The sequence below is a fragment of the Cardiocondyla obscurior genome, linkage group LG22 (assembly GCF_019399895.1).
Source record: "Cardiocondyla obscurior isolate alpha-2009 linkage group LG22, Cobs3.1, whole genome shotgun sequence".
Lineage (NCBI taxonomy): Eukaryota > Metazoa > Arthropoda > Insecta > Hymenoptera > Formicidae > Cardiocondyla > Cardiocondyla obscurior.
In genome coordinates this window covers 4209478-4235689 of record NC_091885.1, presented here as the reverse complement: position 1 = coordinate 4235689, position 26212 = coordinate 4209478, and the positions used below count along the sequence as shown (strand labels likewise).

The window sequence follows — 26212 nt, the reverse complement described above, 5'->3', positions numbered from 1 at the left end:
CCTAGCTTTTCTGGTTCGCGAGATATTTCACATTTTCCGAAAAACTTTGATCGTTAATATCTCGGTCCACAGGCGTCGTAGGGGTCTGATCGAAAGCTCGTTTTGAAGGGCTTGAAAGCCCGCGTCGAACAAAAAAAGCGCAATAGCCTAGCTCTTCTGGTTCGCGAGATATTTCACATTTTCCGAAAAACTTTGATCGTTAATATCTCGGTCCACAGGCGTCGTAGGGGTCTGATCGAAAGCTCGTTTTGAAGGGCTTGAAAGCCCGCGTCGAACAAAAAAAGCGCAATAGCCTAGCTCTTCTGGTTCGCGAGATATTTCACATTTTCCGAAAAACTTTGATCGTTAATATCTCGGTCCACAGGCGTCGTAGGGGTCTGATCGAAAGCTCGTTTTGAAGGGCTTGAAAGCCCGCGTCGAACAAAAAAAGCGCAATAGCCTAGCTCTTCTGGTTCGCGAGATATTTCACATTTTCCGAAAAACTTTGATCGTTAATATCTCGGTCCACAGGCGTCGTAGGGGTCTGATCGAAAGCTCGTTTTGAAGGGCTTGAAAGCCCGCGTCGAACAAAAAAAGCGCAATAGCCTAGCTTTTCTGGTTCGCGAGATATTTCACATTTTCCGAAAAACTTTGATCGTTAATATCTCGGTCCACAGGCGTCGTAGGGGTCTGATCGAAAGCTCGTTTTGAAGGGCTTGAAAGCCCGCGTCGAACAAAAAAAGCGCAATAGCCTAGCTCTTCTGGTTCGCGAGATATTTCACATTTTCCGAAAAACTTTGATCGTTAATATCTCGGTCCACAGGCGTCGTAGGGGTCTGATCGAAAGCTCGTTTTGAAGGGCTTGAAAGCCCGCGTCGAACAAAAAAAAGCGCAATAGCCTAGCTCTTCTGGTTCGCGAGATATTTCACATTTTTTGAAAAACTTTGATCGTTAATATCTCGGTCCACAGGCGTCGTAGGGGTCTGATCGAAAGCTCGTTTTGAAGGGCTTGAAAGCCCGCGTCGAACAAAAAAAGCGCAATAGCCTAGCTCTTCTGGTTCGCGAGATATTTCACATTTTCCGAAAAACTTTGATCGTTAATATCTCGGTCCACAGGCGTCGTAGGGGTCTGATCGAAAGCTCGTTTTGAAGGGCTTGAAAGCCCGCGTCGAACAAAAAAAGCGCAATAGCCTAGCTTTTCTGGTTCGCGAGATATTTCACATTTTCCGAAAAACTTTGATCGTTAATATCTCGGTCCACAGGCGTCGTAGGGGTCTGATCGAAAGCTCGTTTTGAAGGGCTTGAAAGCCCGCGTCGAACAAAAAAAGCGCAATAGCCTAGCTCTTCTGGTTCGCGAGATATTTCACATTTTCCGAAAAACTTTGATCGTTAATATCTCGGTCCACAGGCGTCGTAGGGGTCTGATCGAAAGCTCGTTTTGAAGGGCTTGAAAGCCCGCGTCGAACAAAAAAAGCGCAATAGCCTAGCTCTTCTGGTTCGCGAGATATTTCACATTTTCCGAAAAACTTTGATCGTTAATATCTCGGTCCACAGGCGTCGTAGGGGTCTGATCGAAAGCTCGTTTTGAAGGGCTTGAAAGCCCGCGTCGAACAAAAAAAGCGCAATAGCCTAGCTCTTCTGGTTCGCGAGATATTTCACATTTTCCGAAAAACTTTGATCGTTAATATCTCGGTCCACAGGCGTCGTAGGGGTCTGATCGAAAGCTCGTTTTGAAGGGCTTGAAAGCCCGCGTCGAACAAAAAAAGCGCAATAGCCTAGCTCTTCTGGTTCGCGAGATATTTCACATTTTCCGAAAAACTTTGATCGTTAATATCTCGGTCCACAGGCGTCGTAGGGGTCTGATCGAAAGCTCGTTTTGAAGGGCTTGAAAGCCCGCGTCGAAAAAAAAAGCGCAATAGCCTAGCCCTTCTGGTTCGCGAGATATTTCACATTTTCCGAAAAACTTTGATCGTTAATATCTCGGTCCACAGGCGTCGTAGGGGTCTGATCGAAAGCTCGTTTTGAAGGGCTTGAAAGCCCGCGTCGAAAAAAAAAGCGCAATAGCCTAGCCCTTCTGGTTCGCGAGATATTTCACATTTTCCGAAAAACTTTGATCGTTAATATCTCGGTCCACAGGCGTCGTAGGGGTCTGATCGAAAGCTCGTTTTGAAGGGCTTGAAAGCCCGCGTCGAACAAAAAAAGCGCAATAGCCTAGCTCTTCTGGTTCGCGAGATATTTCACATTTTCCGAAAAACTTTGATCGTTAATATCTCGGTCCACAGGCGTCGTAGGGGTCTGATCGAAAGCTCGTTTTGAAGGGCTTGAAAGCCCGCGTCGAAAAAAAAAGCGCAATAGCCTAGCCCTTCTGGTTCGCGAGATATTTCACATTTTCCGAAAAACTTTGATCGTTAATATCTCGGTCCACAGGCGTCGTAGGGGTCTGATCGAAAGCTCGTTTTGAAGGGCTTGAAAGCCCGCGTCGAACACAAAAAAGCGCAATAGCCTAGCCCTTCTGATTCGCGAGATATTTCACATTTTCCGAAAAACTTTGATCGTTAATATCTCGGTCCACAGGCGTCGTAGGGGTCTGATCGAAAGCTCGTTTTGAAGGGCTTGAAAGCCCGCGTCGAACAAAGAAAAGCGCAATAGCCTAGCCCTTCTGGTTCGCGAGATATTTCACATTTACCGAAAAACTTTGATCGTTAATATCTCGGTCCACAGGCGTCGTAGGGGTCTGATCGAAAGCTCGTTTTGAAGGGCTTGAAAGCCCGCATCGAACAAAAAAAAAGCGCAATAGCTTAGCTTTTCTGAGTCACAAGATATTTCAAATTTTCTAAAAGGAGGTGGCACGGTCAGTTCGTGCCACCTTTTTTTAGAAAATTTGAAATATCTCGCGACCCAGAAGAGCTAAGCTATTTTGCACGTCAATTTTCAACAATTTAATGCTATTTATTAAGTATATTTACAATATTTTATTAATTGAGTCGTTTCATGAATGTCAGTATTAATGCTGTGTTCCTATTGGTTCAAATTAAACGAATGACATTTTAAACTTGTTTTTTGCGTTATCTATAAATTTTTATATTAAATTGTATTTTACAAGTTAGTTTACAACAATTTAATGCTATTTATTAATTATTCTTACAATATTTTATTAATCAAGTCGTTTCATGAATGTCAGTACTAATGCTGTGTTCCTATTGGTTGAAATTTATTGAGTGACATTTTGCACGTGTTTTTGGCGTTATTTATAAGTTTTTTTACTAAATCGTATTTTGCAAGTTAGTTTACAACAATTTAATGCTATTTATTTATTATTTTTACAATATTTTATTAATCGAATCGTTTTATGAATGTCAGTACTAATGCTGTGTTCCTATTGGTTGAAAATAATTGAGTGACATTTTGCACGTGTTTTTGGCGTTATTTATAAGTTTTTATACTAAATCGTATTTTGCAAGTTAGTTTACAACAATTTAATGCTATTTATTAATTATTTTTACAATATTTTATTAATCGAATCGTTTCATGAATGTCAGTACTAATGCTGTGTTCCTATTGGTTCAAATTAATCGAATGACATTTTACACTTCTTTTTTGCGTTATTTATAAGTTTCTAAACTGAATCGTATTTTGCACGTTAATTTACAACAATTTAATGATATTTATTAAGTAATTTTACAATAGTTTATTGTTTGAATCGATTCATGAATGTCAGTATTAATGCTGTGTTCCTATTGGTTGAAATTAATCGATTGACATTTTACGTTTGTTTTTTGCGTTATTTATAAGTTTTTATACTTAATCGTATTTTGCTCGTTAATTTACAACAATTTAATACTATTTATTAAGTATTTTTACATTATTTTATTAATCGAGTCGTTTCATGAATGCCAGTATTAATGCTGTGTCTCCATTGGTGAATATTTTACGCAAAATATTTTATGCTTATTTTATTCGTTTGTGGAAGATCAACTGTTTCCTCGAGTGTCCGGTTGGATTTTTTAACAAATTTAAACCGTCTTTTTTATTCCCACAAAGTGCCAAGACTGTGCATCAACGGAAACTAATTTTTATAAAAGTTTTAAAAGTGACAGGTATGTGTTATTGATTAAAGTTTAAAGTCAGAAAAACAAATATTTCTATTTGTTTTACAGGCTTTAAACTTTATAGGCAAAAGATACGTGACGGCAGCTAACCAACGAGACCATCCGGAGTTCCGGGGAAGCCGCAGAAGTCTCTCTGACCATTCCTGGTGCAAGAGAAAAATCCTCGTACCCAGTACTCCAGATAGCACTGACACTTTGCAGAGTGAATTCAGGTATGTCATGCATTAGAATTTAATTAAAATACTCTCCTTCATTGTGAGGGACCGATTTTAGATTGCCCGAGAGCCTCAGTTAATTAAAAAGTGAGAAAATTGTCAAAATATAACTTTAACCTCAATGTGTCACTTATGAGATTTTTAGTTTTAATTTAAAAATACTTCTGCTTTATTTACAGGTTTGGCGCTTTGGGGACGAAAGGTTCGCGACGAAAACTAACCAAGGAAACCGTCCGGAGATCCGGGGAAGCTGCAGAAGTCCCTCTGACCATTCCTGGTACAAGAGAAAATTCCTCGACTTACCCAGTACTCCAGATAGCACTAACACTTTGCAGAGTGAATTCAGGTATGTCATGCGTTAGAATTTAATTAGAGTACCCTCCTCTATCGTGAGGGACCGATTTTAGATTGCTCGAGAGCCTCAGTTAATTAAAAAGTGAGAAAATTGTCAAAATATAACTTTAACCTCAATGTGTCACTTATGAGATTTTTAGTTTTAATTTAAAAATACTTCTGCTTTATTTACAGGTTTGGCGCTTTGGGGACGAAAGGTTCGCGACGAAAACTAACCAAGGAAACCGTCCGGAGACCCGGGAAGCTGCAGAAGTCCTCTGACCATTCCTGGTACAAGAGAAAATTCCTCGACTTACCCAGTACTCCAGATAGCACTAACACTTTGCAGAGTGAATTCAGGTATGTCATGCGTTAGAATTTAATTAGAGTACCCTCCTCTATCGTGAGGGACCGATTTTAGATTGCTCGAGAGCCTCAGTTAATTAAAAAGTGAGAAAATTGTCAAAATATAACTTTAACCTCAATGTGTCACTTATGAGATTTTTAGTTTTAATTTAAAAATACTTCTGCTTTATTTACAGGTTTGGCGCTTTGGGGACGAAAGGTTCGCGACGAAAACTAACCAAGGAAACCGTCCGGAGACCCGGGGAAGCTGCAGAAGTCTCTCTGACCATTCCTGGTGCAAGAGAAAATTCCTCGACTTACCCAGTACTCCAGATAGCACTAACACTTTGCAGAGTGAATTCAGGTATGTCATGCGTTAGAATTTAATTAGAGCACCCTCCTCTATCGTGAGGGACCGATTTTAGATTGCTCGAGAGCCTCAGTTAATTAAAAAGTGAGAAAATTGTCAAAATATAACTTTAACCTCAATGTGTCACTTATGAGATTTTTAGTTTTAATTTAAAAATACTTCTGCTTTATTTACAGGTTTGGCGCTTTGGGGACGAAAGGTTCGCGACGGAAACTAACCAAGGAAACCGTCCGGAGACCCGGGAAGCTGCAGAAGTCCTCTGACCATTCCTGGTACAAGAGAAAATTCCTCGACTTACCCAGTACTCCAGATAGCACTAACACTTTGCAGAGTGAATTCAGGTATGTCATGCGTTAGAATTTAATTAGAGTACCCTCCTCTATCGTGAGGGACCGATTTTAGATTGCTCGAGAGCCTCAGTTAATTAAAAAGTGAGAAAATTGTCAAAATATAACTTTAACCTCAATGTGTCACTTATGAGATTTTTAGTTTTAATTTAAAAATACTTCTGCTTTATTTACAGGTTTGGCGCTTTGGGGACGAAAGGTTCGCGACGAAAACTAACCAAGGAAACCGTCCGGAGACCCGGGGAAGCTGCAGAAGTCCCTCTGACCATTCCTGGTACAAGAGAAAATTCCTCGACTTACCCAGTACTCCAGATAGCACTAACACTTTGCAGAGTGAATTCAGGTATGTCATGCGTTAGAATTTAATTAGAGTACCCTCCTCTATCGTGAGGGACCGATTTTAGATTGCTCGAGAGCCTCAGTTAATTAAAAAGTGAGAAAATTGTCAAAATATAACTTTAACCTCAATGTGTCACTTATGAGATTTTTAGTTTTAATTTAAAAATACTTCTGCTTTATTTACAGGTTTGGCGCTTTGGGGACGAAAGGTTCGCGACGAAAACTAACCAAGGAAACCGTCCGGAGACCCGGGGAAGCTGCAGAAGTCCCTCTGACCATTCCTGGTACAAGAGAAAATTCCTCGACTTACCCAGTACTCCAGATAGCACTAACACTTTGCAGAGTGAATTCAGGTATGTCATGCGTTAGAATTTAATTAGAGTACCCTCCTCTATCGTGAGGGACCGATTTTAGATTGCTCGAGAGCCTCAGTTAATTAAAAAGTGAGAAAATTGTCAAAATATAACTTTAACCTCAATGTGTCACTTATGAGATTTTTAGTTTTAATTTAAAAATACTTCTGCTTTATTTACAGGTTTGGCGCTTTGGGGACGAAAGGTTCGCGACGAAAACTAACCAAGGAAACCGTCCGGAGACCCGGGGAAGCTGCAGAAGTCCCTCTGACCATTCCTGGTACAAGAGAAAATTCCTCGACTTACCCAGTACTCCAGATAGCACTAACACTTTGCAGAGTGAATTCAGGTATGTCATGCGTTAGAATTTAATTAGAGTACCCTCCTCTATCGTGAGGGACCGATTTTAGATTGCTCGAGAGCCTCAGTTAATTAAAAAGTGAGAAAATTGTCAAAATATAACTTTAACCTCAATGTGTCACTTATGAGATTTTTAGTTTTAATTTAAAAATACTTCTGCTTTATTTACAGGTTTGGCGCTTTGGGGACGAAAGGTTCGCGACGAAAACTAACCAAGGAAACCGTCCGGAGACCCGGGGAAGCTGCAGAAGTCCCTCTGACCATTCCTGGTACAAGAGAAAATTCCTCGACTTACCCAGTACTCCAGATAGCACTAACACTTTGCAGAGTGAATTCAGGTATGTCATGCGTTAGAATTTAATTAGAGTACCCTCCTCTATCGTGAGGGACCGATTTTAGATTGCTCGAGAGCCTCAGTTAATTAAAAAGTGAGAAAATTGTCAAAATATAACTTTAACCTCAATGTGTCACTTATGAGATTTTTAGTTTTAATTTAAAAATACTTCTGCTTTATTTACAGGTTTGGCGCTTTGGGGACGAAAGGTTCGCGACGGAAACTAACCAAGGAAACCGTCCGGAGACCCGGGGAAGCTGCAGAAGTCCCTCTGACCATTCCTGGTACAAGAAAAAATTCCTCGACTTACCCAGTACTCCAGATAGCACTAACACTTTGCAGAGATAATTCAGGTATGTCATGCGTTAGAATTTAATTAGAGTACCCTCCTCTATCGTGAGGGACCGATTTTAGATTGCTCGAGAGCCTCAGTTAATTAAAAAGTGAGAAAATTGTCAAAATATAACTTTAACCTCAATGTGTCACTTATGAGATTTTTAGTTTTAATTTAAAAATACTTCTGCTTTATTTACAGGTTTGGCGCTTTGGGGACGAAAGGTTCGCGACGGAAACTAACCAAGGAAACCGTCCGGAGACCCGGGGAAGCCGCAAAAGTCTTTGTGACCATTTCTGGTGCAAGAGAAAATTCCATTTGCAACTTAGTTTACAACAATTAATGCTATTTATTAATTATTTTTACAATATTTTATTAATCGAATCGTTTCATGAATGTCAGTACTGATGCTGTGTTCCTATTGGTTGAAATTGATCGAATGACATTTTACACTTTTTTCTTGCGTTATTTATAAATTTTTGTATTAAATTATATTTTTCACGTCAATTTACAACAATTTAATGATATTTATTCATTATTTTTACAATATTTTATTAATCGAATCGTTTCATGAATGTCAGTACTAATGCTGTGTTCCTATTGGTTGAAAATAATCGAGTGACATTTTGCACGTGTTTTTGGCGTTATTTATAAGTTTTTATACTAAATCGTATTATGCAAGTTAGTTTACAACAATTTAATGCTATTTATTAATTATTTTTACAATATTTTATTAATTGAATCGTTTCATGAATGTCAGTACTAATGCTGTGTTTCTATTGGTTGAAATTTATCGAGTGACATTTTGCACGTGTTTTTGGCGTTATTTATAAGTTTTTATACTAAATCGTATTTTGCAAGTTAGTTTACAACAATTTAATGCTATTTATTAATTATTTTTACCATATTTTATTAATCGAGTCGTTTCATGAATGTCAGTACTATGCTGTGTTCCTATTGGTTGAAATTAATCGAATGACATTTTACACTTTTTTTTTGCGTTATTTATAAGTTTCTAAACTGAATCGTATTTTGCACGTTAATTTACAACAATTTAATGATATTTATTAAGTAATTTTACAATAGTTTATTATTTGAATCGATTCATGAATGTCAGTACTAATGCTGTGTTCCTATTGGTTGAAAATAATCGAGTGACATTTTGCACGTGTTTTTGGCGTTATTTATAAGTTTTTATACTAAATCGTATTTTGCAAGTTAGTTTACAACAATTTAATGCTATTTATTAATTATTTTTACCATATTTTATTAATCGAGTCGTTTCATGAATGTCAGTACTAATACTGTGTTCCTATTGGTTCAAATTAATCGAATAACATTTTACACTTCTTTTTTGCGTTATTTATAAGTTTCTAAACTGAATCGTATTTTGCACGTTAATTTACAACACTTTAATGATATTTATTAAGTAATTTTACAATAGTTTATTGTTTGAATCGATTCATGAATGTCAGTATTAATGCTGTGTTCCTATTGGTTGAAATTAATCGATTGACATTTTACGTTTGTTTTTTGCGTTATTTATAAGTTTTTAAACTTAATCGTATTTTGCTCGTTAATTTTCAACAATTTAATGCTATTTATTAAGTATTTTTACATTATTTTATTAATCGAGTTGTTTCATGAATGCCAGTATTAATGCTGTGTCTCCATTGGTGAATATTTTACGCAAAATATTTTATGCTTATTTTATTCGTTTGTGGAAGATCAACTGTTTCCTCGAGTGTCCGGTTGGATTTTTTAACAAATTTAAACCGTCTTTTTTATTCCCACAAAGTGCCAAGACTGTGCATCAACGGAAACTAATTTTTATAAAAGTTTTAAAAGTGACAGGTATGTGTTATTGATTAAAGTTTAAAGTCAGAAAAACAAATATTTCTATTTGTTTTACAGGCTTTAAACTTTATGGGCAAAAGATACGTGACGGCAGCTAACCAACGAGACCATCCGGAGTTCCGGGGAAGCCGCAGAAGTCTCTCTGACCATTCCTGGTGCAAGAGAAAAATCCTCGTACCCAGTACTCCAGATAGCACTGACACTTTGCAGAGTGAATTCAGGTATGTCATGCATTAGAATTTAATTAAAATACTCTCCTTCATTGTGAGGGACCGATTTTAGATTGCCCGAGAGCCTCAGTTAATTAAAAAGTGAGAAAATTGTCAAAATATAACTTTAACCTCAATGTGTCACTTATGAGATTTTTAGTTTTAATTTAAAAATACTTCTGCTTTATTTACAGGTTTGGCGCTTTGGGGACGAAAGGTTCGCGACGAAAACTAACCAAGGAAACCGTCCGGAGACCCGGGGAAGCTGCAGAAGTCCCTCTGACCATTCCTGGTACAAGAGAAAATTCCTCGACTTACCCAGTACTCCAGATAGCACTAACACTTTGCAGAGATAATTCAGGTATGTCATGCGTTAGAATTTAATTAGAGTACCCTTTTCTATCGTGAGGGACCGATTTTAGATTGCTCGAGAGCCTCAGTTAATTAAAAAGTGAGAAAATTGTCAAAATATAACTTTAACCTCAATGTGTCACTTATGAGATTTTTAGTTTTAATTTAAAAATACTTCTGCTTTATTTACAGGTTTGGCGCTTTGGGGACGAAAGGTTCGCGACGAAAACTAACCAAGGAAACCGTCCGGAGACCCGGGGAAGCTGCAGAAGTCCCTCTGACTATTTCTGGTACAAGAGAAAATTCCTCGACTTACTCAGTACTCCAGATAGCACTAACACTTTGCAGAGTTAATTCAGGTGTGTCATGCGTTAGAATTTAATTAGAGTACCCTCCTCTATCGTGAGGGACTGATTTTAGATTGCTCGAGAGCCTCAGTTAATTAAAAAGTGAGAAAATTGTCAAAATATAACTTTAACCTCAATGTGTCACTTATGAGATTTTTAGTTTTAATTTAAAAATACTTCTGCTTTATTTACAGGTTTGGCGCTTTGGGGACGAAAGGTTCGCGACGGAAACTAACCAAGGAAATCGTCCGGAGACCCGGGGAAGTCGCAAAAGTCTCTCTGACCATTCCTGGTGCAAGAGAAAATTCCTCGACTTACCCAGTACTCCAGATAGCACTAACACTTTGCAGAGTGAATTCAGGTATGTCATGCGTTAGAATTTAATTAAAGTACTTTCCTCTATCGTGAGGGACCGATTTTAGATTGTTCGAGAGCCTCACTTAATAAAAAAGTGAGAAAATAGTCAAAATATAACTTTAAATTCAATGTGTCACTTATGAGATATTTAGTTTTAATTTAAAAATACTTGTGCTTTATTTACAGGTTTGGCGCTTTGGGGACGAAAGGTTCGCGACGAAAACTAACCAAAGAAACCGTCCGGAGACTCGTATAAGCCGCAGAAGTCCCTCTGACCATTCCTGGTACAAGAGAAAATTCCTCGACTTACCCAGTACTCCAGATAGCACTAACACTTTGCAGAGTGAATTCAGGTATGTCATGCGTTAGAATTTAATTAGAGCACCCTCATCTATCGTGAGGGACCGATTTTAGATTGCTCGAAAGTTTCAGTTAATTAAAAAGTGAGAAAATTGTCAAAATATAACTTTAACCTCAATGTGTCACTTATGAGATTTTTAGTTTTAATTTAAAAATACTTCTGCTTTATTTACAGGTTTGGCGCTTTGGGGACGAAAGGTTCGCGACGCAAACTAACCAAGAAAACCGTCCGGAGATCTGGGAAAGCTGCAGAAGTCCCTCTGACCATTTTTGGTGCAAGAGAAAAATCCTCGACTTACCCAGTACTTCAGATAGCACTAACACATTGCAGAGTGAGTTCAGGCTTCTAAGTTAAATTTCAGACTAAAATTTGGTTTATTTAAGTGTTGTAGAGTGTTTTAAATACAATTGAATTATTCTGTTAACTGTAAATAATTATTTATTTCAGATTCTTGGTGATTGGTGTTCTGCGAGGGTCACAGAAGTTTCACTGCACTTGAACAAGTTGTGAAAATAGTTCTGCGTTTTCCTCGAGTGTTTGGTTGGATTTTTCATTAAATTTAAACCTCCCTGTTGCTGCCCAAAAAGTTCCAAGGCTCTACATCGACGGGAACTATTTTTTTTAAGTGTTTGAAAAGTGACAGGTATGTGTTTTAGGTTAATAGTAAAGTTACATCTAAATAAATTTTTTTCAGGCTTCTGAGTTAAATTTCAGACTAAAATTCGGTTTATTTAAGTGTATTAGAATGTTTTAATTACAATTTGATATGTGTTTTAACTGTGAATGAATTTATATTTTAGTTTGCTGGTGACTGGAGAGTTGCGTGGGTCAGAAAAATTTTCCTGTGCTTCTACACATTGTCAAGAAAGTTCTGCTGCTTCCTCGGCCATCCTGTTGGATTTTTTATATAATTTGAAACTCTTTCTTGCTTTACAAACAGTACCAAGCCTGTACATCGTCGGGATTTATTTGTTATAAAACTTATAAAAAGTGACAGGTATGTGTTGTAGGTTAAAAATTCAAATATTGTTAAATGAATTATTTTCAGGTTTTTATGATAAATTTTTGATTTAAATTTGGTTTATTTATGTGTAGTAGAGTGCTCACATTACATTTCAATAATTTTTTTAACTCTAAAATATATATTTCAGTTATCTTGTGATTGGAGTATCTGGAAGGCCGCAGAATTTTTACTGTGATCTGTACTTGGTGAGGGGAATTTCTGCTGCTTTTTCAAGAGTCTTGTTGGCATTCCATTACAGTTTCTTCATTCTATTTTCGTTCCACAAAGTTTTAAGCTTGTAAGTCTACGGAAAATATTAATAATTTACTTATAAAAAGTGACATGTATGTTTTATAAATTAAAATAAAAATCTAATAAAGTTTATGATTCTGAATGTTCTAAGTTAAATTTTTTATTCTAATTCGATTTTATTAAAGCTAGTAGAGTGCCCACGTTTTATTTAAATAATTATTTTAATTTTGAAATACATCGATACAGGTTAGAAAGATCGATGTATTTTGGCGACGGTAGCGCCGGGAGCGTTTGGTAGACGGATAATTTTGGAACTACCAAAATCGATATTGATATATATATGTCACCATCGATTTTGGTAGTTTTAGCCTACGCTCCCGGCGCTACCGTCGCGAATACATCGATCTTTCTAACCTTTTTCGATGTATTTGCGGCGACGTTAGCGCCGGGAGCATTTGGTAGACGGATAATTTTGGAACTACCAAAATCGATATTGATATATATATGTCACCATCGATTTTGGTAGTTTTGAAAAATTCCGCTTACCAAACGCTCCCGGCGCTACCGTCGCGAATACATCGATCTTTCTAACCTTTTTCGATGTATTTGCGGCGATGTTAGCGCCGGGAGCATTTGGTAGACGGAGAATTTTGGAACTACCAAAATCGATGCTGATATATTATTTCATTAACATTTATTTAATTTTCTTTTTACCAATTTGAACTATTATCATTAATCGATTTAAGCACATTGATTTAGATTGAATTGCAAGATATAAATTATGATTGTAAAGAATAACAATTTTTACGTAGTTAGAATGTCTTTAATAGACTTGGACTATAATTATTTCGATATTCGATTAGTATTTCAATTTGAAATATTCTGGTATTACTTTACTGCAAAATTTTTAATTATTGTTGTATTGGTTATTCATTGTATGGCTGTAATTATTTTCTATTTTTATTGTTATGAAATTCATTATCAAAATTTTAAGTTGCAGGGCACCCCGGCTTTTATATATATATATATATATATATATATATATTATATATATATATATATTGATAATAAACGTGGCGATATAATAAAAGAGATATAAAAGCATGTGATATAAAAAAACGTTTTTATTATTATTAAACTGGATCAAAAGAGATTAGCAGAGAGAACAGATGGTTTAAGCAAAAGTTTTTATATTAATAAGTTGCAATGTCTTTTTAATACATATTTTGTTTAAAAAAAAAAAATAAAAAAAAAAGACAATTAGATGTTTGAGTAGTAATATGTTTATCGGCAGAATTCTTAATCTATGGACTATTGCAACACATGATACTTGAATTAACATAATCACCACATACTTTCAGAATATTAAAACGTAAAATATACAAACGTTTTTTGTGACAGTTAATAACTTATTTTTGTGTAAATAATTAATTTACATTCAACGACACAACTCAATTGAGACACGGCAGCTTGACAAATAGATGTTAATTAATCGTAGATATAGAAGTTCAGACCGAAAACATTGCGTTACGCCAAGTTCTTCGTAGGCACTGCACATAGCAGATATCTAAAGTACGGTCAGACGGAAATTGAGTACGTATTTTTTTAATACCGACATTAACTTTTGTAAATTAATGTCATCCGTTTTGTTTTTCATGTACCCCATTCTGTTTTTCTTGCGTTTTTAACGGTTTTATTATTTCTACATCGTTCAATTGCTCGAGTACCAACTGTTGCTTCTTCTTTTTTTTCGTTTTTCTAAAAATGTATTCAAGAATGTGTTATCTATGTTGTATCTGCGATAATAATAAGTTACATAAAATAATAAAGTTAAAACAAAGACTTACTTTCCAAAGAGCTCTCCGTCTTGAATCGATTCAGGAAGTTTTTTATTCAATGTCTCTGGCAAAAGAAGAGACATTAGACCTCCAAATAAAGCGCAAGAACCGAATATAACAAGTGGTAATGGCATCCATATTTCCGACTGAAATGGTTAGATAGATAAAGTGATGAGTTAAATAATTTTACTTGATCTATAATAAGTAATAGGATCTCAAAATTTTTGCTTCGAGTATTACTAAACCTGAAGATATAAAAAAAAGCATGATAATTAAAAGCATTAAATATTACATACCAAGTGATTAACATATGGCGCGATAACTCCGCCAATTCGCGCGAAAGTGGAACTTGCACCTAAGCCGACGTTTCGAATAACGGTAGGAAACTGTTCGGCAGTAAACACATAAATTGCACCGTAGGAAGAAGTAATAGCAAGTTTTCCTATCATTGCTAAACAAACGATTAACCACGGCATATCTAAAAACAAATAAAACCGTTTATACATTATTAACAGGATATATTACTTTTAAAGTCTAGTCAAATATAAACATTAAATCTATTTTAAATATTCTTTTGCACCCTGGAAGGCAGAAGCTTTCAGTGTACGTGCAAAGACGTTTTACTTAACTATATGATTAAAAAGATAAAATACTACGATACGACAGATAATTAATTGATAATGAAATTATTAACAATTATTCATACTTACTGGCAGGTACAAATAATGTGGCAAGTAATGCTAATCCGGATAACATCATACAACTACAAAGAATAATCTTTCTACCCCATCGATTTAGGGTGAAAATTAAGAATGTATACGCCGGTACTTCTACCACTCCAGATATTACAAAATTAACGTAATCGTTACCGCCAAGATTGGACGCGTGCCAAGACAGTCCGTAGTATGTGCCACTATTAACGAGCCTATATAAACAAGAAAATCAAAATTAGTATAGCAATATCAAGCAACAAAAAAAATTGTACAAAATAATTAAAATTATTATCGTACCAGTTAAAAAACAAAACGATGCTTTTCCGTCTCAAGTTCGGATAACGGAATAAGTCAAAGAGTGAAGGCTTTCTCGTGTCAGGTGTACTATCTTCACTGTTATTATTAAGAAGCGTGTCTAGAACTTCACTCGGCATCTCTACGCCATTTTCTAGAGAAGCACGTTGCAACAAATCTTTCGCTTCTTGATTGCGACCTTTCGTTAAAAGCCATCGCGCTGACTCAGGAATAAACCTGCCAGAAATAGGAATCTTGTAAATTGCAATTCCAAAATTGAACCCGTTACTTGGAATATATCTATTACACGTCGTACCACCAGTAAAGTAGAAATGCTATGCTCGGCACCGTGATGGCTACTTGTAACATTCTCCAATCAGTAATAAAATATGCGAAACCGGCGGTGAGAATGTATCCAGTTGTAAAAAATAATTGGCAACCGACACCGGCTATTAATCGCTTTTTCGGGCCGACCATCTCCAAAGCTAAAAAAGATAAATGCCTACATATATATACTGCTTGATATTATAGTACACAAGTTTTCATTTGACACAATGAAATATTATAAATAAATTGATAATCAAATTTAAATACCTATGACGTAAGCTACTAAGAACACTCCACTGGTGGTTGATCCAACAATTAGTCTGAAGATTACGTAGGAAATAAATTCAGGCGCGACAGCGACCAGTATACCGCCAATCAACTGTATGACTAAAGACAGGAAGAAAATTGGTCTACGACCATATCTATCGGACAAACCGCCAAATAACATTGAGCCAAGCATGACTCCTACCATGAACAACGAGTCCCCTGTTGCTCTCAGCCATGCCTTGTCGCAGACCAAGTCCCACTGCAAAAAAAAAAAAAAAAAAAAAAATTTGTTATCATATATGCATTTATTAGATTAAATTTTTATTCGTCTCAATATCTTATTTCCTATTTATATAAAAATTAACAAAAAATTTGATAAGAAAACTTTAGTTTGCAAAATTAATATGACTAAATAAATGTTGTTCTTTACCTCGGAAGTGGTTGTACTTTTGTACACGCTTCTGTCATACACATACTGCTGACAACTACCGATGCCTCCCCCTTCGGTGCCGTTACCAATTGCTTTTTCAATGATCGTGCCATTTGCAAGGCCGATATTGTCACGGCTCATGCATTGAGACCACCCTTGGAGTTCATAATCCCACGGATAACTCGCGTTCAATACATCCTGAGGCAAATAAAACGTGGCGTTCTCTGCACGTTCATGTGGAAGTAAACACCTAAGGGCAAAAGAATTTTTTATTTTTCGTAATTTACTTTGTAATCATCGTTTCGTTTCGTTTATTCGAATTGTACCTCGAGTTCATTTTAGCTCCGAGAAATACCCCGGCTAGTTTATGAAAAGCGCACGATATTGCTGGAAGACAGAGTAGAAGATAGACTCTGCGTTGGTAGCGGCCAAACTCGCCCATACGAAGGATAACGTCGTCGTATGCCATTTTTTCTCAATATTTATTCTATATTTATGTATTCACAATACTTTTCAATGTATACCAGAGAAAATCCTTGTAAAAAGATATCCGCCGTCTACTGGATTTTAATCATTACACACGATTAACGGCTTGGCTTTCAACAAATTGTTGTAATGACACTTTAATTACGATTCTAACGTCGTTATCTCGTACTACCAGAATTATTTTCGTTGTTCCAGGAATGGAATAGAGATGATCAAAACCGTTTATTCGATTTTCGAACACATCAGGCGTTCCTTTAAGTTGCGTTCCGGATAAAACTGTAGCACCTTAAAAAAAAATAATAAATTACATTACTTTTAAATTACACACACGTATATATATATATATATATATATATATATATATATATATATATATATATATGTATATATTTTTTTTTCTTTTTTTTTCTTCTTCTTTTCTTTTTTTAAGATAGCGCGCCAATTAAAGATGCAATAGACTAATTATGTATGTACATACATAACTTTCTATATACAATTATCTAAGACCAGCGCGCTTTTAACCGCCTCCCACAATTTTTTTTAACTAATAATTTTTTATCGATAAGTTCGTCATTGAAGGCTGATAATTTGCTGTTTATATCTACAAAAGCAGTCTTGCGAGCACACATGGTAATGATGTTTATAACATTGTTCACGTATTACGTACGTATTGCGTAACAATGATATGCAAAAGAGAGAGAAAGGGAGAGGTTTGACAAGTCGCAAGGTTTAATACCAAACCCAACCGAACATTATGTATGCCTGTGGTGCGTAGCACTTTAATGCTCGGGACCCGTTCAGACTAATTAGACTCGCGAACTGACGATCCGCACAGATCATCATTGATGCAATTGATACAATTGTCTTTGGATTAGAACTCGAAAAAAAGGCATTAAATTGATAATATTAGTCAATTATTGATCAACTAATAATTTTATTACTATATACTCCCCATTTCTTTTTTTTTTTATTTATTTTGTTAAGTTATTCGTGCAAATTCTTTGATTTAGTGACACAAGTCAAAATTAAATATTACAATTGGCTATAATCTTAACACAAGTAACATATACGTGTAATAAGTAAACATTTTTTTAATAATTTTTACGTCAGGGTTAGATTTCCTCTAAAACATGAATGAATCGTTAGATTAATAAGTATGCCGACTGCAATAGCTTTGAGATTATTAAGTAAAACTTTTCATCAACTGCACTTTGATGTATCGATAAAAGTATATTTTCAGTCTATCCGTGTTGATCTAAATTCGCGATATGGCACAAGATACGAGTGTACGAAATACATCGTTTATATTATTTACACATTTAGTTTTACGTGTTTGCATACGAGGATACCGCACCGATCGCACCCAGACAACCAACAGTTGAGCTTCCGACTGAGCAGACTTTCCGAAAATGCAAAACGAGGACGTTATCGTACGGCGCACGCGATAAATGCACTTGTCAATGGAGCACAACCCTGCACGTATCAAGGACGGACGGAAACTGACCACATGCTTCAGCGGCAGCCGGCGCAGGCAGGCCGCAGCGTGGTCCGGTACTCGCCTACTCGGTACTCCGGCGGCGTGGCTTGTCGCAACAAGACGCGATTCAGCGCAACTCGGCTGAACTCGCCTTGACTCGACTCGACTCGACGCGACGCGACGCGACTCGACTCGGCTCCCCAAGAGACCACAGTTTGCGTTTCAATGCGACGACGATTAGATTCGGCTTACAATTAATGCCTTGAATAGTTCAAACCAATGTTTTTTTTTTTTTTTCCCTTTTAGTCTTTCCGTTCTTCTTTCAATGGAGACGGGGGTCTTGATTTGTCAAAATCAGAATCAGACCGTGAAGCGGCACGCTCTCCCCTTTGTTGCGGCGGACGGCGAGGAGTCTTAACCAAGGCGAAAATGGATGTAAAATAAAAAATAAGACCGACCGGGCGCGCGGTTCTTTCTCTCTCTCTTTCAGGTCAATCACACTTGAATTCGTATCCCCTCTTGAGAATCAGGAGACGCGCGGACTGATCGGTCCGTCACGCGTGCCGCCGTCTCGTAACGCTCGTTACGGCGTATCCTTATAAGCCTGTATTTGTCCGTCTGCGTTTTTGCTGTATGCGGTTAATGAACGTGAGCCAATTCACTAAAATTAGCACTATTTGTAGTTGGTCTGCTTATTTTTTCGGCTTTATCCTTTACAAAGATGATCCTAAATCATTCACGCCACGTGCGCAGCGACGCCTTATCCAACCTGCAGTGGAACGTGTTTATTTTGGACGATGCAAGAAATAAGACACGTCATAATTTATAAAAACAATGGTGCAAGGAAACTGATGGAAAAATACTCAATTTTACACGGTTTTTCCAACACGTCGCCCTTTCCTCGAGTCACTCTCCCTTGTGATGTTATCACAGCTTTCTGTAATATTTTTTCATATAATTGTCTGTGATAATCTAACAGATAACATATAAATCACGTAAATAAAATACGATTGAATAATATATCGTAAGCATAGATAAAATAAAAAACGGAAACTTGTTTAAGTATAACAGAAGTACTTACTCCGATAAAATCACGTCATCTTGAGAATTCAATCAAATAAGTACAACTTGAGCAATCTTTATAAATACATGTATGTATGTATGTATGTATGTATGTATGTATGTATATATCCACCAACGAATCCATTGAAATATTTTTCAACAAGCGTGAATTTTCTTGCAAAGAAAGTGAAACACTTGAGAACTGCATGCAGTTCCACTACGAGAGCGTTCGAGGAGACGTACCCTATATCTTTTCTCGCAAAAAATAGATTATATGCAAAATATTGTTTCGATAATTGACCGTTTATTAATGTGTACCCTCTAAATTTGGCCATTACCTCATACTTTCATTTTAATCAGAAACAATCGGCCGCCAGAATTCTCCCTCTCTTTTCGTCTCATAAAAATTCCAATGCAGGTCGCGGCACAGGCCTCTTATTTTGTTCGCTTCCTCCATTGCACTCCTATTTTAAGCGTATACCTCTGTCTGTGTGTGTGTTTGTGTGTGTGTGTGTGTGTACGCACACATTAATATCCTACGATCCCTCTCGACTCACCCTCTATTTCTGTAAGCATTAATATGCCGTATAAGAAGGACTGAGGCTTTAACTGTAAGATAGGTGGCCGATTTATATTCGCACGCGACAGAGATGCTTATTAGGCATATGTTAGCGATATCAGCTCAGACGTACATTGCCACCGCTATCATCATCATCATCATCATCATCATCATCATCATCTTTGTCACCGCCGTTGTCGCGGTGCCTGAGGCCGACATCGACATCGGCGGTCCCGGTGCAAAAGACGAAGGCTATTTATAGTAGGGAACAGCTTCTAGTTCCCATCGCGTGAAAAATCGCAACTGGTTTCACGTGAGTGCGAATGGAATGAGAAGAGAAAGAGAGAAGAATGGCTTTGGTTGTCGCGGTTTTAGTTGTCGCTTTGCATTAGACGCTCCGCTAATGAGCAAACAGTCTGATGATTCCCTGTCGAAAATTCTCGGGAAAGCACACCTGATGATAAAAAAAAAAAAATACAAGTTATAAAATAAGAAATAATTTACAGACAAATAAGTCAAGAAGCCTATTGTAAACATAAAAAAATGTATACTATCCTGATTAATTATCGCATCAATTATTTCCACTTTTTGACAAAGAACGTGGCAATGAAGAAGTTACAAATGTACATTGCTCGATATTTACGTTCGCCAGAAAAGAGCATATAAGCTGTAACGCAATGATTGCATGAAAAAACGCCTGTCTCAGCAGCTCGCCAACTTTTAGCGTGCTTGCCAGTATTTTTCTTTTCTTTTATCAACCAATTATAGATATGCGCTTGATAAATGCGTAACGCGTCTCGTTTCACGCAAAAATCGCCCAAAGGTTTGCCTGCCTACAAGTAGATTTGCACAACAGCGTAACACGCATTCTCGTGAAGAAATAAAAAAAAAAAGAATCGACCGATCTAGGTCGAGTTTTGCTTAACGCAAAGGATGCCAGTTGCGTTCACGCACGTACTGCTCCTTTCTCCTTCTGCGTGCCTACGCTTTATGCAAATCCATCCGAACAAATCTTAACGATTGCCTTTTCTGCTGAACGCTATTGATGAAGAAAACCGCGTTCCAAAAAGAAAAGTGACGAAGAAGAATCAGACTTTGAGGTTTTTCTGGCATTCTTCTAAAAAAAGATGTCGTGTGCCCTCTTATTTATTTCATTAAATGTTCATTAATTGCATATTTAAAATCACAAGGCATTTCTATATCTCCGAGATGGGCGAAAAATTCATTCTCAAGAGAAATAGATGTTACTCTGACATTTGCCAGCATTTGAAGACTCGATCAGATTCTGCCTGAAGCGTTTTAGCAGTCGTAAAGACGAATTCGTTACACAGGCGATATTTAAAGCGTCCAAGTAACCGTATCTGACTTGGTGAAACGCGTAACATAGGAATGAGAGAAAATTACGAACTGGAATACATTGAAAAGGTTGCTGTCCTTGCAAGGGCGCCAGGCTGTGCCGCGTTACACACCTCGCCTCGTTCCCTCAGTTCCCTCGTAGTCTCAAAGACGGGAAAGGTATTTGCCCCTGTCCAACTTGTTTCTGTTTTTCATTCAAATTGAACGCTATTGGGTATGTCATTTTTAGAACCTGTGGACCAACGAAAGAGAAAATGACATATTTCTTTATTGTCTCTTATTTATTCTATTATATCACACGTAAAAAAAATAATAAGAGACAGATGATTTTGAAAGATGCAAAAAATGAAAAAAAAAAAAAAGGAAAACAGTTGAAGAGAAAAAGTATATATGTGTGTCCATGAGAATATATGAGAAATTTTCAATATTTGCATATTCTCAAGTTTTATCAAGATCTTGAGATACATACAAGAATATTCTAAGAATGCAAGAAATTTGCTGAGGAGAAAGGAGTTTAAAACACTATACCATCTTGGGCGTTAACTTCATTGGACATTTTTTTTCTATCAATTTATATAAAATTCTCACGTTAATGACTATTCTTAGACAAGGTTTTGCACGCGTATTACAAACTAGTCTTCCAGTATAAAGTTACTGCAAAGATATCACTAATTTGCAAACAAATAAATGGCACATTCCGCTATGTTACAGCGATTTATGTTTCGCATTTTAAAAGTTTCAAGCGTGAGAATTTAAACACTTAATTATTTGCTCCGCATGGTAAACACATGTCTTTTTCCATCTCATAAAATATCGTTCAATATCATCATCATATACCAGGAAATTTTCTTAGGCGAGGATTAACATCTTTTCCAAGTCTTTTTTTTTCTTGAAAATAATTTTTGATCGACTAATTGCCATCCTCGGTCCAACAAGGCGCTTTAGCCAGCTTTGAAAAAGTAAGCTTCTGTTCTTGAGAACCTAACAAAGATACAAAGTTTAAAATTAACAATCAAAGAGACCTTATTCCGACGCCTAATTCTTAGGCATGAAGCGATACTATGGAAAATAAATATTCTATAAAGATCACGTGGTAACGTGGGCAGAGAATACCTCGGTAAACGTGGGGTGCAAACGGATATATGCAACGTATGGCTGATACATATTCGCGAACATCGGAGTTACATCCAATTACTCGCAAGTTTCCGTATTTTTTCTTTATAATAAGAATCCTTGAAATCAAATTATTCTGGTGAATATATGCATTATTGTGTGCACAATAGAGTGACTTCCGTCGAAACAAATAGATAAGTGATATGCGATACAAGTATGTCGCATGCATTTTCTCATTCTGGAACGATTACCTGACATTCCACCAGTCATTAATTTTTTTTTTTTTTTTTTTTTTTGTAATCGCTCAATTTTACACAATAAAAAGAAAAGTTTGTCCGTCTTCAACTATTTGGTTCCTTCAATTTAAATTCACATTACAACATTAGGTAGGGTTTAGCCTAACCCAAAAAATCTTGAAATTTTAATGATGCAACGAATAAAAATAACATTTTATACACCTTTCATAGTACATGTACATAAATCGTAATTTTGATTAATCATCAATATCTTTCAAACTAAATAATTAATCAATAAATTCTTTAAAAATTAGAAAGAGTAAATATTGAAATATTAACTCTTATTTTTTTTTTTACCTCAATTTGCCTAAATTTCTGTGACAAAGCGGTTGAGCATCGAATCTAAAAATCCACGGGAAATGATTTTCACGTTCTTGTGCTAAAAGAAAAGTGTTAGACTGTACAAAGAGGCTCGGTAAGGGACGAGGGGGAGGTGGGATTGTTTGACGGCCGCGTGATGCGCGAGGCCGCGAGCGGCGTCGGCGCCACTTGCCGATGACTCGCTCACGTTGATTTCCCATTCAGAAAAATGATGCTGATGTAATTACCGTTTCCTCCAGTGAACGTGCTACGGGGTTTCCACGGCCGACCTCGCGACGTCGAGATCGCGCCATAAACGACGTAATCCTTCCCGGCGGGACTGAACGAACGAAGCCTCTAGCTCGTTCCGGCAAGCCGGTAGAATACCGCGCGTCGTGCTAACGCTGCCCGGTGGTCGGTCGACGGTCTCTTTTGCCGATCGATAGCCGTTGAAGGGAAGCAGCTGCCGCAGGATAACGAGCACACACACACACACACACACACACACACACACACCTAGCGCATCCGTACGCACTTTGATCGTTTCACTCGTCCACCTTCTTCTGCCATTAAATTCTGAATTTCTTTGGGGAGTAGAAAGAGACGCGCGGGATACTCTGCTCGATACTCGTTGAACCGACGCGTACATGCACGCATGTACATACATACATACATACATAGATACGTACTACGGACTGACGCGAGCGTACGCACACAACCAATGCCAATGAGGCGACACCGCGAAGTTGGCCAGTTTAGCGCGACTCAGGGTGAGCACGCGACACTCATCAACTATCGATATCCCGACGGGGAGGTGAAGAAGGCACTTGACGCCGGCGCCGGAAACCGTGACGTGACGGCGGCATTTCGCCTGCGCCTTCACCGCTAAACTCACTAAATATATAAATATATATAAATAAATATATATATATATATATATATATATATAAACTTTCTTGGAGAAAGATCGCTGTCTTCCTACGAAATTCAAAAGTCATTCAACATCTGAGACGTCGAGAAGACGTCGACAACGAATAACATCAATTCTATTTACAGTTGTTTAATTAACTATGTAACTAACTATGTAAGGATTACTTTCTGTCACAACACGGATCGCTCAAATTGTTACGTCGCAACAAATTCTTAAGGTAATTTTAACCATAATTAATCTCAATCGACAATTAACTTTCAATTAATTGAAAAAAAGATGACTGTATTGACTTTATTCCGTCTAGAATCGTCAAGTTTTTTAGCGCTGTAATCAACGAAATTGCATTATTTTTACGCTGCGTGATTACGCGTCTATTCGACGTGCTCTAATTAAATCGACAAGAGATCGTGAAAAAGTGCAACCATGTTCCCGCTTAGTCTTGTAAAAAACTAAATGTTTTTATCGTTTGCCGCTATAATTGGTTTGTTGTGTACGCGCTTACACATATCTATAGATATTACAGTAATTTGTTCGTTATCGCTCGTTCATTAAGCAGTTCCGTTTCAACTCACTTAATTATAATACTATGTACATACAGGCGCGTTACGCGGTGCAATAAAATTCACGCAACTCTAAATATTTTCTTTGCATGCTTCTTACTCGATCTCATTCAAACACAGAGCGTTATTTCATCTCGCATGCCGTGGGGATGGTATAAATTTATCAAAAAACAAGAAATAAAAGACAATCTCTGTTTCGGCAGATCAAGAAGACTGTGCGCAAAATGAAATGGAATAATACTAATAAAAGGCTCCGAGTGCTCCGACTAAACATTACAATTGATCTAAGAGGTTAGGTCAATTCAGAGACCGGGATGCTGAAACAGAGTACCACTTCTTCGGCGCGAAAAAAAAAAATATCAACGAAGCAGAGCGTGGGTTTGCATCTTAAATAATCTAAATAGTTGCACGTTCTGCCAATTTTTATAATAAAAATTTTAATTTAGAAAAACAGTATAGCTACATTAATATAAAATAATACACATAGATTATATAATGATTTAATTATTAATTAGTTTTTAATAATAATTTTATTATATCATTAAATTTTTAACTTTTAGTTACGACGCACGAATATTTAAATAAACACGAAATAACGTACCTCAAAAATGCCCTGATACGCGCGCAACTTTACGTCTGTCCGGCGCTAAATAAACCCACGTGCGAGAAGCGGTAAAAGGGCACGATCATCTCGACCGATTGATATCTCACCGCAATCAGCGATACTTGTGGTTTTCTCGGGCCTTTGAAGCTCCAGACGATGAGCTCATGCAATCTCTGAAAACGAAGACGCGTCGTCCACTGTCGCCGAGAAAGATTATGGAAGTGGCCGCCACTCAATTGCGAAACGCTTCCAATAAACGTTTCTAATGGCTATTAGAATGCATTTATCAACTGCAACCTTTCGGGTCGGCAAGTTTATCGGTAAGACGAGAGAATTTCGATACAATAAACCGCGCGCACTTATCGACTCGACTGGCACTTTTCGTTAGGAAAACGATAAAAACGGACACCCGCGATAACAAGGGCTATCTGTGTGTCATCAGCATGCAAGAAACGGTAAAGAGAAGTGGAACGAGGTATTCCTTCGAGACTCGTGTGCCTTTTTCACGGCACACAAGAAAGAGAGACGGTTATTATTTGAGAAAATAATCATCTCGTGGTTCGGCAAAAATCGCGAAGACACGCGCAACGCGTCGAAAAGCAGATCAGCCCGATTCGCGAACGCTCAATGCTTCCGGCTTGACTGTCGATCCGCCCGCTCCGGTAATTTCTAGCTACGTGTATGTACATACCACGTACATGCCACGTACGCGGGTGCACGCGTGGAAGAAGAGATATCTATTACCGCCAAGGCCGCGGACGGATACATCGGATAATTCGGTGCGATCGCTGTACGCGCTAGCCGCGCGTACAACGGGATATCGGCTTGCTGCGAGCAAGCGGTGGTGATAGTCACTTCTTCGCGAGAGGCACCTCGGTACATCTCGGTATATCGTTGATATACCGCCCATTTCGCTCGCGATCGAATCCCCATGCACTTTTTGCAGCCTCAAGTGCGCTCCTGACCGCTCGATCGCTGCGGTTTACGAGACTCGCTTGCGACAATCTCGCAATTTAATGGAAAAACCGCACTTCCGGCAGCATGTACTACACATTGAAAGGCAAATATGACGTTTGCTGCGGCGACGACGGTTAGCGCGTGGGGTGCGAGTCAAGTCTCACGCAAAGTACGCGCGTAAATATCGTTAATATGCCGCGGAGCGCCGGTCGTTCTCGGCGGCGAGAGGGAAAGAGTCACGTATACACTAAGGGCTAGTTGCCGTCTCCGCAGCAAACGCCTTATCTGCCTTTCGGTGTACATACATACGTACTTGCATTGTTTGAGGGAGTATCGCGCCACCCGAATCTCTCGCTTCCTCTCTTCCTTTCTCTCTCTCTCTCTCTCTCCCTCCCTCCTTCCCTCCCATCCTCCCTCTCTCTCTCATGCGGGCAACTAAACGATCTTCATCGCGGATCACAAGAATCAGTCTCGGAGACGGGCTATC

The 26212-nt window shown here is 37.7% G+C and overlaps 2 protein-coding genes and 1 long non-coding RNA gene across 13 annotated transcripts; 2 read left to right on the top strand and 1 right to left on the bottom strand.

Moving 5' to 3' along the window:
• Nucleotides 1-3390: 3390 nt before the first annotated feature.
• Nucleotides 3391-4857, top strand: LOC139110943 (uncharacterized). 2 transcript variants are annotated; one of them, XM_070670925.1, is made up of 3 exons: nucleotides 3512-4076; nucleotides 4153-4300; nucleotides 4483-4857. In XM_070670925.1, the coding sequence occupies exons 1-3, from the start codon at nucleotides 3866-3868 to the stop codon at nucleotides 4670-4672; spliced, it is 549 nt and encodes a 182-aa protein (XP_070527026.1). In that variant the 5' UTR covers nucleotides 3512-3865; the 3' UTR covers nucleotides 4673-4857. The 2 variants fall into 2 exon arrangements, 1 of the variants encoding a protein (XP_070527026.1); XR_011547120.1 differs by lacking the exon at nucleotides 4483-4857 and having other exon boundaries at nucleotides 3391-4076; nucleotides 4137-4472.
• A 5084-nt stretch (nucleotides 4858-9941) lies between these two features.
• Nucleotides 9942-12288, top strand: LOC139110945 (uncharacterized). Of its 3 annotated transcripts, none has more exons than XR_011547123.1 (6): nucleotides 9942-10194; nucleotides 10726-10892; nucleotides 11075-11231; nucleotides 11348-11543; nucleotides 11701-11897; nucleotides 12052-12288. It is a non-coding gene; the product is annotated as an uncharacterized lncRNA (long non-coding RNA). The 3 variants fall into 3 exon arrangements; XR_011547122.1 differs by lacking the exon at nucleotides 9942-10194 and adding an exon at nucleotides 10275-10543; XR_011547124.1 differs by lacking the exon at nucleotides 10726-10892 and having other exon boundaries at nucleotides 12052-12287.
• Nucleotides 12289-13261: 973 nt separating this feature from the next.
• On the bottom strand, nucleotides 13262-26119 carry Orct (Organic cation transporter). 8 transcript variants are annotated; one of them, XM_070671173.1, is made up of 13 exons: nucleotides 22922-26119; nucleotides 22671-22752; nucleotides 21802-21945; nucleotides 21017-21196; nucleotides 16351-16795; nucleotides 16025-16274; nucleotides 15595-15853; nucleotides 15317-15485; nucleotides 15004-15237; nucleotides 14704-14918; nucleotides 14290-14471; nucleotides 14003-14139; nucleotides 13262-13913 (listed from the first exon to the last, which is right to left on the bottom strand). In XM_070671173.1, exons 5-13 carry the CDS (start codon nucleotides 16491-16493, stop codon nucleotides 13793-13795), a joined length of 1710 nt encoding a protein of 569 aa, XP_070527274.1. In that variant the 5' UTR covers nucleotides 16494-16795; nucleotides 21017-21196; nucleotides 21802-21945; nucleotides 22671-22752; nucleotides 22922-26119; the 3' UTR covers nucleotides 13262-13792. The 8 variants fall into 8 exon arrangements, with proteins under 8 accessions (XP_070527274.1, XP_070527275.1, XP_070527277.1 ...); XM_070671174.1 differs by lacking the exons at nucleotides 21017-21196; nucleotides 21802-21945; nucleotides 22671-22752; XM_070671176.1 differs by lacking the exons at nucleotides 21017-21196; nucleotides 21802-21945; nucleotides 22671-22752 and having other exon boundaries at nucleotides 24766-26119.
• Between the last annotated feature and the right edge of the window lie 93 nt (nucleotides 26120-26212).